Consider the following 14,017-nt stretch of genomic DNA (forward strand, 5'->3'; position numbering starts at 1 on the left):
AATGCTTGCCCATGTGTCTTTAGACTTTCAAGGTGTGTGTCAAGCACACAAGTTAGCAGCCACAGGTCCTTCCATTGTCAGCAAGACACAACTGCCTATGCCGGTATTGCTTCTGTACCTTCTCTGTTACTGCTACATGTGTGTATTAGAGCTGTGAAAAAATATCGATACAGCAATATATCGCGATACTTTGACATCCGATACAATATCGATACTTCAACTCTTAATATCGATTTTTTGGTAAAAAATAAAAATTCATATTTTAGCTGAGTTGTTAGTAAAATACGGCTTGCTCATACGTTTGTGTAAGCACAAACAGCGAGTTATAGAAAGGAAATGTCGTTTGCAAGCTCTGTCTTGCTGCTGTGAAATATAGCGGGAACACCACCAACGTATTGTGTGATTTATATATACATCATCTCTATATTTTTCTTAGTTAACTGTGTAGAATATCGCAATATATCACAATATTGTGATATCCTGATATATCGTGATACTATCGTATCGTGACCCAAGTATCGTGATGCGTATCGTATCGTGAGGTTCTTGCCAATACTCACCCCTAGTGTGTACCCATACTTTACATATATTTTGCTGTATATGACAGTGTCTGCTGAGGGAAATACAGGCCGTGACACATCTTGGCTTATAGGAAAAAGTTATTTGTCACATCAATGAGTCAACGCTGGTTACACCGAAAAAATCCAAGAGTTGTAGTTGTTGTGGCCGAGTGGTTAAGGCGATGGACTAGAAATCCATTGGGGTCTCCCCGCGCAGGTTCGAATCCTGCCAACAACGCTTGAGCCTTTGAAACTATCCCAGAGAGAAGTTCTCAGATAACACAGCCTTTGGAACTGTGATGCCTAGGGTGGGCTGTTGATTGGGTCTTTTTCTGGCACTGGTGCTAAATGGATTATACAGTGCTTGTGCCTAAACCGCACTAGAATCAATACTTTTGAGAGGAAATATCTTTATAAGATTCCAGTCAAACCTGGGATAAGACAAGGAAACCGGTGTATATTGACACATGACTCACACATATTCCATAATTTATTTCTTGCCTTTCACTGGGGGACAGGTTATCAGCATGAAGCATTGATATATGTGTTGTCATTTGGTGCCGTAGGTATCGGAAATGTTAGCCACCAGTACCACTTTGGTATTGCTTTTCGATACTCATCCGTATTTCTGCATCAGATTGGGAAAGAAGTGACAAGGCTGATGATGTATTTAAATGTGTTGGAGACATGATTAATGTTTGATAAACAATCCCACTTGTGTCGCCTCAGTTCCTCATGCTAAAGATCGCTTTTCCAATATAGAAGATATTCGAAAAATATGGAACAACAAACAAAGTCTTTGAAGCGCTAGTGGTATGGTGGTGGGCATAGATACCTTCCAAGCAGTTGACCTGGGTTTGATTCCCAGCTCCTACAAACAAGTTCTCAGCCAGAGCATACAATTGGTTTGTGTATACCTTTCCTGTGTGTCATCAGTGTGAAGGTTTTACGGTGGCTCCTTTGCAGCATCGTTTGTGTATGATTCCAAGCAAAAGTGCCTCCCAATGATGTATCCTAGGCCCATCTCTCCTTGTACTCTTTGTCATCATGCTGATGGGGAAAGTTTGGCACTGGCCAGGACAGCAATAACAGCTGTTACAAATGTATCTCCCCTTCTCCCCCCCAAGGTGTCCTTCCCAGTCGTTTGTGTCCAGTGCTGGTGTATTGCTAACAGGGCGATGGTGATATAGTGGTGAGCATAGCTGCCTTCCAAGCAGTTGACCCGGGTTCGATTCCCGGCCATCGCAGATTGTGATGAGTGCAGCATTGTGTAATCAGGAAACATTTTTAGCCCTTCGTGTTGGTGCAGATGTTACTTATCCTTGACTGAAAGGGATAAGTGGAATAACAATGTATTAGTGCAAGGTATTTTTATAATTCAAGGTCCCAGAGTCTGGAGGAAGAGTGGAGAGGCAAAGAATCCAAGTTGCTTGAAGTCCAGTGTGAAGTTTCCACAGTCAGTGATGATTTCCGCTGCCATGGCATCTGCTGGTGTTGGTCTACTGTGTTTTCTGAAGTCCACAGTCAACGCAGCCATCTACCAGGACATTTTAGAGCACCTCATGCTTCCTTATGCTGACAAGCTTTATAGAGATGCTGATTTCATTTTCCAGCAGGACTTGGCACCTGCTTACACTGCCAAAGGTACCAAAAGCTGCTTCAATGACCATGGTATTACTGTGCTTGATTGGCCAGCAAACTGGCCTGACCTGAACCCCATAGAGAATCTATGGGGTATTGTCAAGAGGAAGATGAGAGACGCCAGACCCAACAATGCAGATGACCTGAAGGCTGCTATCAAAGCAACCTGGGCTTCCATTACACCTGAGCAGTGCCACAGGCTGATCGCCTCCATGCCACGCTGCATTGATGCAGTAATTCATGCAAAAGGAGGGCCAACCGACTATTGAAGGCATAGAAATGAACATACTTTTCAGGAGCCAGACATTTCTGTTGAAAATGTCCTTTTTTAAAAAAATTGATCTTATGTTATATTCTAATTTTTTGAGACACTGAATTTTGGGTTTTCTTATCTGTAAGCCATAACCATCAACATTTCAAGAAATAAAGGCTTGAAATACTTCACTTTATGTGTAACAAGTCTATATATGTGTTTCACTTTCAGAAACAAGTGACAAAAAATAATGAACTTTTTTATGATATTCTAATTTTTTGCGATACACTAGTACTGTCTGGTGCTTGTTTCCTCCGGCTTGCTCAATAACTTTGGAAGAGAAATAAGACATGATGGCATGGCTTCCCGCTGAGAGTATTGTCAGATGAAAAGTTTGAAAGTGACAAATGGCATACCTCTGGACTCTTTCCTCATCACTGTTTTTTCACTCTCTTTCTTTTGATCTGTCCAATTTCCTGAGACCCTACATTTATGTTTTCCATTCCAAGGTGTGTCAGTGTCACCTACTTTGCCAGATGATAGCTGCAAAGTGCCTGCAATGGGGGAGGCTTGGTGTTGTTGTGGCTGAGTGGTTAAGGCGTTGGACTTGAAATGCAACAATGAGCTCACACATCAACCTTGTTTATCTTGCCCAAATTGTCTATGGTCAGCAATGACAACATTTCTAACGTTAACATATGTCCTCTTCTTTTCCTTTTAAAGTATTGATCAGGTTTAGGCACCAGTATCATTTAAACCGTTATGCAGCAGGAGAAAGTACAACCAATATGGCAGCACTAGGGAACGGACATTAGGAATGCAAGCAGGGCACGACCAACACATGGGATTTTCAAGGAGTGCTGCATGAAAATAAAATACTGCATTTACACAATAAAAATAAAGGCATATCTAATGCCACATCAGCTAAGTGGTTGAAAAATGGTGTATATATATATATATATTGCAATACTCTGTGTATTGCAAAATGTTTAAAATCGCGATAATATTGACACATGGCATAAGTATTGTGATAATATCGTATCATGGGGCCACTAGTGATTCCCACCCCTATTTGAAGGTCACTGTCCTTATAGATATAGAGAGGTCACTGTTCTCTTCATTCTTTGGTTTTGGGGCCGTAGTTTTGTTAACACATCAGTTTTAGAGATCATTGCTCAGTCTGACTTTACTTTTAATTGGAAAGGGCACAAAACCCCTGGGATCAAATTCATATGTTTCTCTTATTTACTTTGACCTGACCGTTTTTAAATCACATTTTCATCTACCGTTATTTAGAGATAACTTTGAGGTTTAAAGTCTGATAAGGGTATTAACCTTTGAAAACAGACAAGAAAGACTAAACAAAATGATGCAAAATGAAAAGCAATACAGAAAGGAATGACTTCTTCTGGTTTGTATAAAGTCTTGTGTAAAATCTTGCTGAAAATAGTAACAAAAAGCATTAAAATTGTGTCTTTGCAGTTTTTCTGCAGAAACACTAGAGTTGAACCTGTTAGTGTCCGTTTTTTTCTTAACAGTGGTTGGTTTTTCCAAACTTGTCTTTTTTCTGCTGTTTATGAAAAATATTCTTTTTGCGATGGCCGGGAATCGAACCCGGGTCAACTGCTTGGAAGGCAGCTATGCTTACCACTATACCACCATCGCGTCACAAAGGCTGTACTACTGCCAGCTCAGCAGCTCAGTGTGTGAATTTGACAGAGAGAGGGAAGGGAGGAGAGCAAACAAAAAGGAGGAGCTGAGGAGAGGAAGAGGGAGTTACCCAGAGAGAGGAGATTCAGTTTTAACCTTTTAGTTCTGTAAATGCTTCTTATTCTCTAGATAACACTTGAAGTCACTAAAGCTTAAAAATGCCAGATCTGTTCTAATGAAGGGTCAAAGCAGTCCTGCTGGCTTTCAAAGGCTCTTTGTGAAATCAGTTTTTAAGTACTGCCCATCTTTTATGGTTCATGGATTTGTCCAGGAGATGGCAGTGTTTCCCTTTATTACCTTTAGGTATTGCTCCAGGTTTCAAATTAAATACACAGCGGGGTGTGCAGTAAAGCTGACCTTGTAGGGTTTTGGATGAAACATTTGGTTTTCATAGAGAGCATCAGGTTGAATTTGTCACCTTTCCACAGATTCAGAGCCATCCTCCAAGTGTCTCCTACATGCTGCTAAAATGCAACACGCTGCACAGAATCAAAGAAAAAGGAAAGCAGGAATCAGGTTATTATAAACAATGTAAGCAAAGTGTTAAAAGGAACATGTTGGAAAGTAATTAATTATGGCGGCCTTTCTGGCACTTAGGTCTTGACCAGGCATTTTCTAACTATTGGCAGAGTCAAATGCTAAAAAAAAATGGCGGAATTTAATTTCCTAATTATTCATGGGACCCTGGTTGGTTAACATCAGAAGTCATAGTGAAAATGCCCCTTTAGTCTGACGACATTACAGGGAACTTTGCCTTGAGCCAAGGGTACAGTTAGCACTTTCAGTTAAACAATACCAGGAGTGAAATAAGTTTTGTATCCATCTCAAGTTACAGATGTCTGATTTGTTTTAGTCAGCTTTTTTATAAAAGTAATCCATTACTGCAAAAAATATTTCCATTTCCCTTTTTGTAGCCTCAAAAAGGAAAATCTCAAATGCATTTGAACTTTTCTGCCTCTCTCCTTGCTGTCGGTACATAAATGTATTTTTTCATTTCTGTTACGATAAAATACTAAATGAATTAAGGTATGTTTTTAACATTACTTAATTTAAGGAATATATTTTCTGCACAATCTTTGTAGTATAATTTATTTTTAAAGAACAAAACTACACTGCTCTTTGGTTTTTACAAACATTTAAATTGTTTATATATTTTCATACCAAATATCCTTTTTGAAACTTTCTTTTTTATCTGTTTTGTTTTAGTGTTTTGTTGTTAAGTTGCAAAACAACAAGACAGAGTTTTTCCATGTGAAAGCTCATCTATAACCTACTGTTGTAATTTCTTGTGAAGTGAAACCTTTGGTGTCTGGGATAAACTGAAATGTTGTGGAATGAAAGGGAAGTTAATTTGATTTCAACTGACAGATGGAGGAATAAAAATGAAACTTTAAAAAGTGTCTTTGCAGGAACACAGCAGTTTCAGTACTTGTTCCAACTTTTCACAGTGCTGTGTGAACTTTTTCTAACTCTGTGCTTTTTCTGCTGCTAAAGAAAAACACCGTATCTGCGATGGCCGGGAATCGAACCCGGGTCAACTGCTTGGAAGGCAGCTATGCTCACCACTATACCACCATCGCACAGCAGTGAAGCACTTTTACTGCCACCTCAGCAGTTCACCTCAGAGTGAGAATTTGACAGAGAGGGAGGAGAGCAAATACAAAGGAGGAGCTGAGGAAGAGGGAGGTACCCAGCGAGAGAGAGGGGGAATGCAGTTTTAACCCTTTATATGTACATACACATGTGGGAGGGAAGCATGGGGTATTTTGGTTGCAGGTGTCAATCTTAAACATACTGATGTTCAACTCATGAAAAAGTGTTTTTTTTTTTTTTAAACTGGAGAACATGCTGCTGTGTGTGAACATACTCTGCATTACTTAACCTGTCACCCCCTTTTCAAAAGCTCATGAAGTGGGACAGTCCCAAGCAAGTTTCAAAGTGATTAAACTAACAAAAGGTTTGATTTAAACTTACAAATGTCAAGCAGATCTTCCCGTAAAGGATAAAACAACAGATAGTTCTTCTGTCACTCCTTTGTTCTCAGAGTCCAACCTTCGTACTTATGATCAAAACCATTTGTTCCAAAAATAGAAATCCATGGCGTGACATGATTTTGAGGGTCTCTTAATCTGAAATATTAGAAAAGAGAGGTTTGAGTTTAACCAAAAAGTAAAACAATCATCTCGAAAATACTAATGAGATATTGGAGTGTGTGTTTTCACCTTTTATCATAGTCCTCTGACTGTCCTTCAGATTCAATCAGTACTAAGCTCACTTCATCAGCATTAATCAGGAAGCTACCATCAGGTTCTTGGTCACCTCTTTTTCTAAGGCCTGTCTCCCCTCTTTGCTCAGTTTGGCCAGTCATCCAGCCCTTGGAAGAGTCCTGGTTGTGCCAAACTTCTTCCGTTTGAGAATTATGGAGACCGCTGTGTTCTTGGGAACCTTCAGTGCAGCAGAATATTTTGTAGCTATCCCCAGATCCCAGAACAATCCTGTCTCTAAGCTCTGCAGGCAGTTCCTCTGACCTCATGGCTTGATTTTTGCTCTGGTATGCATTGCCAGCTGTGAGGCCTTCTATAGAGAGGTTTTCACTTTTCCAAATCATGTCCAATCTTTTTAATTCACCACAGGTGGACTCTGATCAAGGTGTAGAAACATACCAGCAAGAGTCAGAAGAAATGGGAGAAACCTGAGCTAAATTTCAAGTGTTGTTGCAAAGAGGCTGAAAACTTATGTAAATGAGATTTTTCAGGGTTTTTTATTTAAATAAATTTGCAAAAATGTCTAAAATTCTGTTCCACTTTGTCATGATGGGGGTATAAAATGTTGTTTTTTGTTTTTTGTTTTTTTTTGATGGCAGCACCAGGCTACAACATAAAAAAACAAAAGCTAAGGAGGTCTGAATATATAATGACTTGGAAAATTATTTCTTAATTTATTTTCAGTTAGAAAAATCTACCTTTTCTTTTTAGAAATTTGGTCTCATAAATGTCTCATTGTATTTTTTCCCTGAGAAAAATTATCTTTGGTAGCTTAAGAGTAGATACAGGTCTGGTTCTTAGAATTCTGCTTAAAAACTGCAAAATAATTTACTTGATTTTTAGTAGAATCTGGTGTGAAATATACCATCAAAAAGAAAACCAAGCTTCTGAAGCTCTTCATTTTTGTGAAAGGAACCCCCCTTTAGTTTTCCTTTAGTTGAAAAAGCTAAAGATGCATATGTTTTGATCAGGAAGATAAAAACCTGAGATGAGCCTCTGACTTAGCTGTCTCTTTACATGTGGCTTTTATTACATACTATTACGCAAGATCAACACATGTGGAGCTTTTGCAAATTTGTCTTCGCACTATCTTTTCAAGCACCTATAAATAATTATGCATCAATAATATTTCTATATATTCAGCCTATCCTGCCACGGTCATAAAATGAACACAGTGGCACAGCCAATGGCAAAAAGCCAGTCTTCTTTTAAACACCCTTCTCCTTTCTTCACTTTCAGTCTCGCCGCTCCATTTACTGCTGTGTCTTTGCTTTAACCGTACAACTATCAATAGACAAGAACAAAAATTAATTTGAGCCTTTATGTGAGCCCCACAGTGTGACGCAGGTGGAAATGTCACAGTGGTGTGATAGCTAAACACACATCCTGTTTGAGATCATCCAATCCCTGTTATATAACAATGAATCAGAAGCACAGCAAAGTGTTTCCAGTGTTTTGTAGTTTAGAAATGTAACCGTAAACACATGAGTAGTGGAGATGATGTTTTAAGATTTCCTGTCGTCATCTCATTGTTTTCCTACTAAATCATCATACTACAAAATGATTATAGTAAAATTTTATTAATGAAGCTTTTGCTGAAATAATATCCACAAAGAAATAGGCCCTATGTGTGTTGAGATGTATCAGGATCAGTGGTGGACTCAGAGGGGGGCAGGGTTTGCTACCCTAATGTTTGAGAAAATGCTGTGAAAGTGCCTACTTGGATGTTCCCATGGTACACAACACATGAATAAAGTGCCTTTCTAGTGGACAAAATGTAATAAAACCCCTGTATGGGTGTCCTTTTAGTAGGCAAAATGTAATAAAGTTCTCCTATTTGATGCCTTCTCAGTGGACAAAACATGATCAAAGCCACTCTAGGGGGCCCTCGCTGTAGACAATACACAATCAAGTTTCCACTAAGGTGCTCTCTCAGTGGACAAATGTATATTAGTGAAATAAACAGCTGAAAACTTTATACGTCCTTTTTTATTACAGAACTGTTACAATAACATATGTCCAGAGGTGTCAAGTAACTAAGTACAAATACTTCGTTACTTTACTTAAGTAGAAATTTTGGGTATGTATACTTTACTGGAGTAATCATTTTTTCAGCCTACTTTTTACTTCCTTACATTTTCAAGCAATTATCTGTACTTTCTACTCCTTACATTTTAAAAATAGCCTCGTTACTCCTATTTCATTTCAGCTTGTTTTCATTCCGGCTTGTCATCGTTCATAAAAACACAAATAAAGAACCAAAAACCTATCCGGATGAATCGCGCCATCCGGATAGAGTAAATTTGATTGCGGTTGGATGAGAAGTATAAACATAATACCATTCTGACACCCTATTGGTTTGTATGCAAACCATCGCACCTGTGCACAACACAAATCCCGTCACACTCCAGCAAGGAAATAGCAGACGTATGTAGCCTAGTATGAAGATGTCCGCAGCAGAGACTCTAGAGATCTCGAGCGAAATGTCCCAACCAAGCACCAGCGAGGAGGCTGGTAGTACACATATATGGTTCTTAAATGTATTTGCATTGTACTCAAATGCGTTCATTTTCAATGAGCATTAATGCGGCTTAAACAGGTGCATCCTAAATTTTTCAACATTAACATTTTAATATAACATTATAGTCATTAAGGCCTTTAAAAAATGTTTTTTTGGGGGAGGTAGGGTAATGCACTATAGGCCCCCATGGCGCGGTGTAAACTTTTGCCCTTAATGGCATTTTTTCCCCCTTACATTACTTTTACTTTTATACTTTAAGTAGTTTTGAAACCAGTACTTTTACAAGTTTACTTGAGTAAAAAGCTTGAGTTGATACTTTAACTTCTCCAGAAGTCTTTTTAAGCCCTAGTATCTATACTTCTACCTGAGGAATGAATGTGAATACTTTTGACACCTCTACATATGTCTAATCTTAATCAGGATTTATCATAATTTCACTATGAAAATAAGACAGCTATCTGTGACCTGGTGCCCCACTGCATACAACAGGTGTTCTTTTTATTATTATCACCCCTGCCCATAAAAAATCCTGGGTCCACCACTGATAAAGATGATAACACTTAAATAATATCACAATGGAAACACTCTGCTGTGATTTCTTAGTCTAAGAGACATCTTTGCTCTTTGTTATCTTTCATGCTGTCACATTAGGATATCTGAATCGCTGATCAGGGAAACAACGGGTGTATGTCATTTAATTAAGGAAACTGTAGGAAAATGTGTTTGTTTGAGTGAAATTCCATGGCTACAAAAATTAACTTGTTTTGTGAGTCATTCAACAGGCAATTAAAATAAATTATTGCATGACTGACTGTTAGATATTAATATAATAAATGGCAAATACTACATTATTATGTAACTGTTGATCAGGAATGCAGTGTTCAATGCCAAAAGTATAGGTGATCTTTCTACATTTATTTTGTTAGAATCAGTAATAAGCCGGAGAGAAGGCTTGGTGCAAAGCTAAACAACAGTGTCTGGTTTATTGAGCTGAATGCAACAAGAAAAGGATCACTTCAGATGGAGGCTGCAAATATCTACTCTACTGAATTAACACTATCCAGCAGGTGGCGCTAACGCAACAACTCTGGATGTTCGCCGTCGCAAAACTCCACAGAAGAAGAAAACAAACGGAGGAGAGGAAGAAAGAGCATGACAGCAATGGAAACAGATGAGTTAGGAGGTAATGGAAACCTTGTTTTTTCTGTTTCAATTCGTATTAAAGAGTGGCACAACAGCTTTCAAGCTTTTTCAGTACAATTAGACCAAATTTCCTTTCATTATAACGCTTCTAACATCATGTTATTTTAGCCTGTTGTGGTTAAATTTGACTATTACTGTGCTAACATTACCTCGGTGCTGTGCTACATGGTGTCGTTTTTTGTGCAAGGCCAATATGACACCAGAAAACTGAAACATAAAATAATGAAACATTTTTAAAGAACTGATAAAGATATAGTCATATTGATTGTGAAGGGCACGATCTGTAAATGTAAACAAAGCCCTTCACTTGTTTGACACCCTCAGAGCTTTCCTGCCACAGTTAAACCAACCCTCATAACCCCATGACTACGCCATAACTCTAGTTTAGTGATAATTCAGCTTTTAATTTATTTAACTTTAAATTCATACCGACACTGTGACCTTAACGCTCGACACATGAGGGCCGCAGAAACACGTTAATAAAATGAATAATATTTATGAATAAATAAAAAAAATTGGATGTGCAGTACATTCAGAAAGTATTTAGACTATCTTGACTTTCAGTTTTATGTTGCAGCCTGGTGCTTTTCATTATTTCCTCATTTATCTACATTCAGTATCCCATCATGAAAAACTGAAAACAGAATTTTAGAAATTTAACAAATTCATTTAAAAAAAATCAAAAATCATCACATGGACATAAGTATCCAGACCCCTTGCAACGACACTTGAAATTAAGCTCAGGTTCCTCCAGTCTTGCTTGAATGTTTCTGAGATGTTTCTACACCTTGTTTTGAGTCCATCTGTGGTAAATTAAATTGAATGGACTTGATTTGGATAGGCACACACCTCTATAGAAAGCCAAAAACCAAACCATGAGGTCAGAGGAACTACCTGCAGACCTCAGAGGCAGAATTGTTGCAAGGCACAGATCTGGGGAAGGCTACAGAAAATTCTGCTGCATTGAAGGTTCTCAAGAGTACAGTGGCCTCCATAATTCTCATATCCTTAGTAGGAGAGGGGATCAAGAACCTGATGGTCACTCTGGCTGAGCTCTAGAGGTCCTGTATGGAGACAGGAGAAAAATTCCAGAAAGACAGCCGTCACTGCAGCCCTCCACCAATCCGGGCTTTACTGCAGAGTGGTTAGGCGGAAGTCTCTCCTCAGTGTAAAACACATGAAAGGACACTTGGAGTTTGCAATAAAAAAGCTTCTAAGAACTCTCAGACTATGAGAAACATGATTCTCTGGTGTGGTGTAATCAAGATTTAACTGTTTGGCCTCAATTCTAAACAATATTTCTGAAGTAGGATTGTTAAAATAAAACAACACTTAGATACTCATTCAATACCACTTATTTTAAAATGATACAATACCATTAAATTTTATGTTGATAGTATCAAAGATACTGAAGTTTAAAAAAAAACGACAGATCTATAGTCTAACTCATCTCTACACCGAATCTCTTGGTACGAGAAAAAGTAAATAAAATTGAAAAAAAAAGACACCTAAAAATCCCATAACTTTATTGAATCAGGTTATTTGTCCAAACCTTGCTGAATTGTGTCAGTGTCACTATGTCAGTTTAATGTCAGTTTGACTACTTAGATGAATAATTTCTCTGTCTCTGCATTTTTTTCACAGATGGAAAAAGAAGAAGCCAATAAGATCGGTAAGAAGAGTTGAAGATCTTTGTCTCAGACTTGACTTGAAGCATGGAGTCTCTTACACTTGAGAAAAACTACCAATCTGAACAATGTGGTGAAACACTTATTCACGCAGATGATCAGAAGAAGCACCGTCACAATGGAGAGAAACCATACCAGTGTCAGCATTGTGAAAAGACATGCACTAACTTGTTTAATTACAAGCGACACCAACGTGTGCACTCTGAAGGGAGACCTTACCAGTGTGATCAGTGTGAACGCACTTTTATTTTCTTATGCACTTACAAAGAGCATCAGCTGATCCACACTAGAGAGAAGCTGTACCAGTGTGATCAATGTGAGAAGGGTTTCAGTAGATTAAGAAATTACAAGAGACACATGGGAATCCACTCTGGAGAGAAACCACACTGCTGTGAACTCTGTGGAAAGAGTTTCCGTTTCCTCAGTGATTACAACAGACACGTACAAATCCACTCCTCCGAGAAGCCACACCGCTGTGAACTATGTGGGAAAAGTTTCCGTTTCCTCAGTGATCAAAAAAGACACCTTCGTATCCACACGGGAGAAAAGCCGTACCAGTGTGAGCAGTGTGAGAAGAGTTTTGGTGACGTGAGCCACTACAAAAAACATATGCTTATCCACACTGGAGAGAAGCCGTACCAGTGTGAATTCTGTGAAAGGCAATTCACTGATTCTAGTAACTATAACACGCATTTAAGGACGCACACTGGAGAGAAACCGTATCAGTGTGGACACTGTGGAAGGAGATTCGCTCATTTAAGTAGCTACGGTCAGCACTTACGCTGCCACACTGGAGAGAAACCGTACTGGTGTTCTCAATGTAAAAGATCATTTGCCTGGTCCAAGTCTTTAAAGGTACATCGCTGTATTTTTGTGAATAAAGAGACTGATAGTGGAAAAGTTAAAGTTCCTTTTCAAGCTCAAAGTAGTGTTTAAGCCACACAGTGGATGCTGGATTCATATTTTCTTAGTAAGTACAAGAGATGTACATAGAAATGAAGCCTACATTTACTCCAATTTAATTACCTAGATTATAAAACTCAAATTCTTGTCTTACAATCATGTCAGATCATTATTGAGGTGCTTAAAAGATGTCAGATGTTTTTTTTTTTATGTAACTTCTGAATTATTGTATACAACCGTCGCATAAACTGGTCTTATGCTACAAAACAAATCATAAGAGGCAGGGGAAAAAAATCAAACAGGCTATTTGAAGGTCATGAAGTGTCTCACAACCTCCCATACTGATCGTTTTTGTTCACTCTGACACTGCAGCAGATTAAACAGCAGATTTTTGGGCCAATGGATCCCAAACCCCATGACTGATGGATCAGGCTAAAATGGGGAGTATTACCTCCACTTCACAGGCACTTCTCATGCTTGTGTCATAAATGGAAGCAAGTAATGCCAAAGCAAAAAGAACATCCCACTACCAATGCTTTTCATCAATGCATGCACCTGGTGAAATACAGCGGACGTCTTCACGAATTACTCTGTGTTTGCCGTTGTAGTTCGTATCGACTGTTTAATGTACCAAGCATGTCTTGAAAGTAACAGTTTTGGTAAGATGAGTCATAAAAAATATAGCACTTTGAAATGAATTAGATCAGTGGTTTTCAAACTGTGACATGCAAGAATGTGACCCAGATGTTGAACTTGACTCTTAATCGCTGTTTTGTTTTGGTAGGGGGAAAGCATAACAGAAAAGTTAGAGAACCACTGAATTAGACCGACAATTAACTGAAAAGCCTTAGAAAGATCACCCATGACACTTGCACTGTCAATAAGGGAAATTGTCATGAAGGTTGTTAGGCCAGCTAACTTGGTGTGGTTATAAAAATTTGGTTAAAAAACAAAACAAAAAAGGAGCTCTTTGGTTGAACTGTCTTTTAAATGTCATGTTTTGTCTTTTAGAAAAACAAATATGATAAAAGTTCTCAGAACTCGAACTAAGTTGTTTTATTCACTTTTCAACCTTTAATGTCTACCTCTGTACAGTGCTATCATTGAAGAACCTTAAAAACAGGTTAAAATAAAGATGTTCTTTAATTTTTACATTCAGTATCAGTCGATCTTGTTCATCACAGATTACTTTATCTTGTAGTGTGGAGGTATGAGTGGCAGTTTGTATCACAGAGGGAAAGACATAAAACTGCTACAGAACGGTCAGCCTTTAG

General features: G+C 38.4%; 1 protein-coding gene and 4 non-coding genes across 5 annotated transcripts; 3 read left to right on the forward strand and 2 right to left on the reverse strand.

The window, feature by feature from the left end:
* The first annotated feature begins 716 nt into the window (after positions 1-716).
* Positions 717-798, forward strand: trnas-aga. The gene has a single exon. It is a non-coding gene; the product is annotated as a tRNA-Ser (tRNA).
* A 937-nt stretch (positions 799-1,735) lies between these two features.
* On the forward strand, positions 1,736-1,807 carry trnag-ucc. Its single transcript has one exon. It is a non-coding gene; the product is annotated as a tRNA-Gly (tRNA).
* Positions 1,808-4,047: 2,240 nt separating this feature from the next.
* On the reverse strand, positions 4,048-4,119 carry trnag-ucc. The gene has a single exon. It is a non-coding gene; the product is annotated as a tRNA-Gly (tRNA).
* Positions 4,120-5,672: 1,553 nt separating this feature from the next.
* On the reverse strand, positions 5,673-5,744 carry trnag-ucc. The gene has a single exon. It is a non-coding gene; the product is annotated as a tRNA-Gly (tRNA).
* A 4,345-nt stretch (positions 5,745-10,089) lies between these two features.
* Positions 10,090-14,002, forward strand: LOC121527499 (oocyte zinc finger protein XlCOF19-like). The gene is made up of 2 exons (XM_041814488.1): positions 10,090-10,132; positions 11,797-14,002. The coding sequence occupies exon 2, from the start codon at positions 11,868-11,870 to the stop codon at positions 12,774-12,776; it is 909 nt and encodes a 302-aa protein (XP_041670422.1). The 5' UTR covers positions 10,090-10,132; positions 11,797-11,867; the 3' UTR covers positions 12,777-14,002.
* The last annotated feature ends 15 nt before the right edge of the window (positions 14,003-14,017 follow it).

The sequence above is a fragment of the Cheilinus undulatus genome, linkage group 19, assembly GCF_018320785.1.
Source record: "Cheilinus undulatus linkage group 19, ASM1832078v1, whole genome shotgun sequence".
Lineage (NCBI taxonomy): Eukaryota > Metazoa > Chordata > Actinopteri > Labriformes > Labridae > Cheilinus > Cheilinus undulatus.

Coding starts and splice junctions, on each gene's coding strand:
- LOC121527499 (XM_041814488.1), top strand. CDS start 11,868: ATGGAGTCTCTTACACTTGAGAAAAACTACCAATCTGAACAATGTGGT.